The sequence below is a fragment of the Hipposideros armiger genome, unplaced genomic scaffold, assembly GCF_001890085.2.
Source record: "Hipposideros armiger isolate ML-2016 unplaced genomic scaffold, ASM189008v1 scaffold_739, whole genome shotgun sequence".
Classification (NCBI taxonomy): domain Eukaryota; kingdom Metazoa; phylum Chordata; class Mammalia; order Chiroptera; family Hipposideridae; genus Hipposideros; species Hipposideros armiger.
The window spans coordinates 554,368-559,821 of NW_017732089.1; the positions used below are offsets into that span (position 1 = coordinate 554,368).

Consider the following 5,454-nt stretch of genomic DNA (forward strand, 5'->3'; position numbering starts at 1 on the left):
AGCCCAGCTCCAGGTTGAGCTGTTGTTCAGCATCTTAGCTGTGGAGGGCAGTGTCACTGGCCCTCATATGTGGGATCCAAACCGGGGCCCTTTGGCATCCCAAGCGAGTTCTTAACCATCGCGCCACTCGGCCGGCCCCAACAAGTCTATATTTCAATTGGACAAATGAGGATGTAAAACAATTTATCTATGGGCAAAGATTTCATATAAGCAGCTGTAAAAGTCCAGGTGCTCTGTGCACCATCCATCCTCATCTCCAACCATCCACTCCTGTTGGAAACAACGCCAGACAACTTGGACTTTGGAGCCGGGTGGTCCTGGGTTTGATTCCTGACTTCACTCCTTACTGACTGAGCTTTTGAGCTCCTGTTTCCTTTCCAGTAAAAATGAGGATAAAGACCAACCCCAGAAGGCTGTTGGGAGGACTAGAGATTATGCATATAAAATACCCTGGGATATGTTGAGTGGTTCGTAAACAACAGCTATTTCACTCAACATTTATTGATGTAGGTGCGAAGATGAATAAGTCACAGTCCACAGCCCCTCCCTCAAGGAGCTCACAGTCTAGTGGGAGGTGCAAACTAAGAACAGCTAATTACAGTACAAATAGGAACAGCTATGGTAAGTAAACCTGTGCACAAAGTAGAAGTACACAAAGTGAGGGGACCACATCTGCCTTGTGGGGAGGGAGGGAGTCAGGAAAGGCTTCACAGAGTCCTAAGAGATAACTGAGTTTGCCGGTTGGAGAATGGGATGAAGTTCATTCCAGCTGAGGAAACAGTATGTGCAAAGGCAGAGTCTTGAAAACATAAGGTATGTACAAAATTATTAGTTTGGTGTTACTGGAGCAAGGGAGCATGGGAGGTGAGGCGTGTGTCAGGAAAAAAGCCTGGTTTTATTTGTTAGCATGTTTAAGCCCTATTCTGTATTATTTTTGTTGTTGAAGAAATGTTTCTTTACTCCCTTTAACTGTTCTACTATATCTCTCACAAGTCTTAACCTGCTGGTAGTTGTGGTTGGAGGGAGAACAAACGAACAAAAACTCCACAAGAAAACTTGTTATAGTCAGATATACAATTTAGGTCTATGTAAGAATTTAAGCAGTTCCTTTGGAAAGGAATAAGTCCAGTATCTTAGGATAATTGCTCAGGGTCTCTGGACAACTTCTCTGCCCAAGATGGCATGTGGACAGTCATGTTCATAGCATTATTCACAATAGCCAAAAGGTGGAAAAACCCAAGTAACCATCGACAGATGAATGTATAAACAAAAATTTGATATATATATATATATATATATATATATATATATATATGAATATATTATTCAGCCATAAAAAAAGAATGCAGTTCTGATACATGCTACAACATAGATGGACCTTAAAAACTTTATGCTAAGCGAAATAAGCCACACAAAAGTGGAGTCATATTATATGACTTCACTCATATGAGGTATCTGGAATAGGCAAATTCATAGAGACAGAAAGAAAAATAGAGGTTACCAGTGGCTGGATGGCAGGCGTGGTGGTGGTGGTGGTGTAACGGGCAGTTATTGTTTAATGTGTATAGAGTTGTTGTTTAGGATGGTGAAAAAATTCTGGAAATAATGGCAATGGTTACACAACATTGTGAATGTACTTAATGCTACTAAATTGTACACCTAAAGATGGTTAAAATGGTAAATATCAAGTTATGCATATTTTATTACACATACACAAAATACGAGGTATGACAAGTTTGCGAACTTGTTGCGAGGATTTGCTAAACTTTTTTTATATCAGAGGGATTATGGGATTATTCATTATGAATTTGTACCAACTGGACAAACAGTTAACCAAGTTTACTATTTGGAAATGCTGAAAAGGCTGCGTGAAAAAGTTAGACGACCCAAATTTTTTGCAAACAATTCATGGCTCTTGCATCACGATAATACATCAGCTCACACAGCACTATCTGTGAGGGAGTTTTTAGCCAGTAAACAAATAACTGTATTGGAACACCCTCCCTACTCACTCGATCTGGCCCCTCAATGTCTTCTTTCTTTACCCGAAGATAAAGGAAATATTGAAAGGAAGACATCTGGATGACATTCAGGATATCAAGGGTAATACGATGACAGCTCTGATGGCCATTCCAGAAAGAGTTCCAAAATTTCTTTGAAGGGTGGACTAGGTGGTGGCGTCAGTGCATAGCTTCCCAAGGGAAGTAATTTGAAGGTCACCGTAGTGATATTCAGCAATGAAGTATATAGCACTTTTTCTAGGATGAGTTCATGAACTTAATTGTCTGACCTTGTGGATGGCATCTGGTTAGCTTCTGTGGCTTTGTGGCATTAAGGAAGGTGGACTCCTCTGGCTCCTCTACCTCTTAGCCATACCCTTGTCTGCCAGCTGTTGCCTGAGGACTACAGCTGCTGCGGTCTGCTCTTTCCAGCAGCCTCATCAGCACCCATGGTACTTCCTCACCTCACTGCCCTGCTCCCCAGGCTTAGGGTCCCCTTTGAGCTCTCAATACCAAATCACCATCTCCCTCCTATGCCAGAACTCCATTTGGAAGCTCCCTAGTCAGACCCTCCAGGGGAGCACCTGGAAAAGCTCAATCCACAGGGCTTTGTCCTGCCTGGCAGGACTGTGGTGGCATGCAATCAGCCTATAAAAGTCCCATTATATTATTATCCCCACTTTACGGATGAAGAAACTGAGAGTTGGAGAGGTCAAACAATCAAGTTGAACCCCGGGCGCTCTGAGCAGAAACCCAGCCCACACAAAAGCAACAGTGGATGTAATTAGTGGGGCTGGGATTTTGTACTGTACTTGGGCCCTTGAACTTTATTCTTTAGACAATGGGGAGCCAGCAGAACACCTGTTCCGGGGAGGTGCTCCATAGCACTTGTCACCACCTGACATATCTGTTTACTTGCACTTTATTACCTGTCTCCCTCTAATGGAATGAAAGTAGGTGGGGGCAAGACATTTGTTTTGTTCACTATTGTGAACATGCCTGGAACCTTCTAAAGGCTCAGTAAGCATTGGTAGAAGAAAGGAAGAGGGATTATTAGATAGTAATGGAAGCCTAAACACTTTATATATCTCATTTAACAGCCTCATGAAGTGAGATGACCTCCTCCTTTTTTTCTCCCCAGGTGAGGGAAAAGGAGGTTCAGAGAGATTTTCTGAGGATGAAAGCTAGGCAAATTGGCAAAGCCAGGATTTAAACCCAGGCAGTTTTACACTGTGCTATCTAGCCCTGCTGCAGAAAGCTATTCTGGCGGGTTGGAAGGTGGGGAAAATACTTGAAGCTGAGAAAAGATTCAAGAGGCCAGGCAGGCAGTTTAGCTAGATAAACATTTGTGTCTTTGGCCCTGTCCTTGCATGAGCTTGACTTTTGGCTTGCCTTCCTATTTCAGGTCTCCAGATGATGAAGCTATGACCAAAGGCATCCACTCCAGGCAGCCATCTGTCCTGCAGCCATAGCCCACATTCCCATGCCCTGCCTCTGCTTGCTTTCAGACTGTCTGTGCAGTCTCCAGGCCTTGCCCTGGAGATGAACCCCATGCCAGGACCTTGGTGTGCCCCATGATGTCCCCAGCCTAGTTCCTCCGCACACTTTGGCACAATGTTGGCCAGCTCCTCAGTCAACACTTCTACTAACGGCTCTGATATCCCATGCCCCGACTACCGAACCACCCACCGCCTGCACATGGTGGTCTACAGCCTGGTGCTGGCCACAGGGCTCCCACTCAATGGGCTGGCCCTTTGGGTCTTCCTGCGTGCGCTGCGCGTGCACTCCGTAGTCAGCGTGTACATGTGTAACCTGGCGGCCAGCGACCTGCTCTTCACCCTCTCTTTGCCCGTGCGCCTCTCCTACTACTCGCTGCACTACTGGCCCTTCCCAGACCTCTTGTGCCAGACTGCGGGAGCCATCTTCCAGATGAACATGTATGGAAGCTGCATCTTCCTGACCCTCATCAACGTTGACCGCTACGTCGCCGTCGTGCACCCGCTGCGGCTGCGCCACCTGCGGCGGCCCCGTGTTGCACGGCTGCTCTGCCTGGGCGTGTGGGCGCTCATCTTGGTGTTCGCCGTGCCCACCGTGCTTGTGCACAGGCCCTCGCCCTGCAGCTACCGCGGCCGCCAGGTGCACCTGTGCTTCGAGAGCTTTAGCGACGAGCTGTGGAAGGGCAGGCTGCTGCCGCTCGTGCTGCTAGCGGAGGCGCTGGGCTTCCTGCTGCCTCTGGTGGCCGTGGTCTACTCGTCCGGCCGGGTCTTCTGGACCCTGGCGCAGCCCGACGCCACGCAGAGCCAGCGGCGGAGGAAAACGGTGCGACTCCTGCTGGTCAACCTGGTCATCTTTCTTCTGTGCTTTGTGCCCTACAACGCTACGCTAGCCGTCTATGGGCTGCTGCGGGGCAACTTGGTGGTGGCGAGCCAGGAGGCCCGCGATCAGGTGCGCGGGGTGCTGATGGTGATGGTGCTGCTGGCAGGTGCCAACTGTGTGCTGGACCCGCTTGTGTACTACTTCAGCGCCGAGGGTTTCCGCAACACCCTGCGCGGCCTGGGCTCTCGGCTCCGGAGCAGGACCTTGGCCACCAGCAGGGATGGGGAGGCCCTCGCCCAACGGCCAGCAGAGACCACCCATACCACCAGACCGGCAGCTGCCAGCCAGGGACTACTCAGGCACTCCGATCCCAGGACACCCTTCACCCAGTGCCCCGAGGATTCTGCCTTCTGAACCGCACACACATTGGGCCCTAGCTGGATCAGGGTCTTAGCTGGATCACCCCTATCCCTGTCCCCTCGCGCCTCTCACACTCGCAGACTTTCAGGGGGCACACGTGAGGGAACTGGATGGACTACTTGGACTTCTGGGTGGCAACTCCAGCTCAAAAATGCAGAAAACAAAGTGTGGGAGCAAGGGGCACGGGGAAGGAAGAGTGCTGGTGGAAATGTCTTCTTTAAATTGGTAGTGATGGTGAGCATAGGGATGACCTCTTCCGTAATCCGTAGAAGTGATGCTATGAGCCTTGCCAATGCAGAGGCAGAGGACTGGATGAAATGCCCTTGGCAAGGGCGGGAGGGGTTTGAAACACTGTGGAAAGCTGGTAGATGGGGCAGAAAAATGGTCAATGTCCTGGATTAAGACCACAGCGGTCTTAAGGCCATAGATGTCACTTAGTTTCATTTCTACCTTGGCTTCTCCTGCCCAGCATTGAGGCGCAATACAAGAGTTTGTTGGAAACAGCAGAACTGGTACCTTCTTGATTCGAGACTTGTAACAATCGAGACCTGACACCCAGCATGGGGTGGCTGGGGGCTAGGCAAAACAGTGAGTTAGGTTTTTTTCCCCTCAAAAATCTTGGTCTCTGTGCCCCTTTCTAGGTCTTTTCTTCTCCTTCCACCCAAACCCCTTTCAAGACCTCCTCCATTCTAGGTCCTAAATCCTAGCCCCCCTCCCC

At 48.9% G+C, this 5,454-nt stretch overlaps 1 protein-coding gene across 1 annotated transcript in view; it reads left to right on the top strand.

Moving 5' to 3' along the window:
• The window catches only part of LPAR5 (lysophosphatidic acid receptor 5), an 11,395-nt gene extending 5,947 nt beyond the window's left edge, over positions 1-5,448 (top strand). Inside the window, exon 2 of the mRNA XM_019627662.1 lies at positions 3,406-5,448. Coding sequence (XP_019483207.1) covers positions 3,615-4,730 — 1,116 coding nt within the window. The 5' untranslated portion in view covers positions 3,406-3,614 and the 3' untranslated portion in view covers positions 4,731-5,448. The remainder of the gene's footprint in view (positions 1-3,405) is intronic.
• Positions 5,449-5,454: the final 6 nt, after the last annotated feature.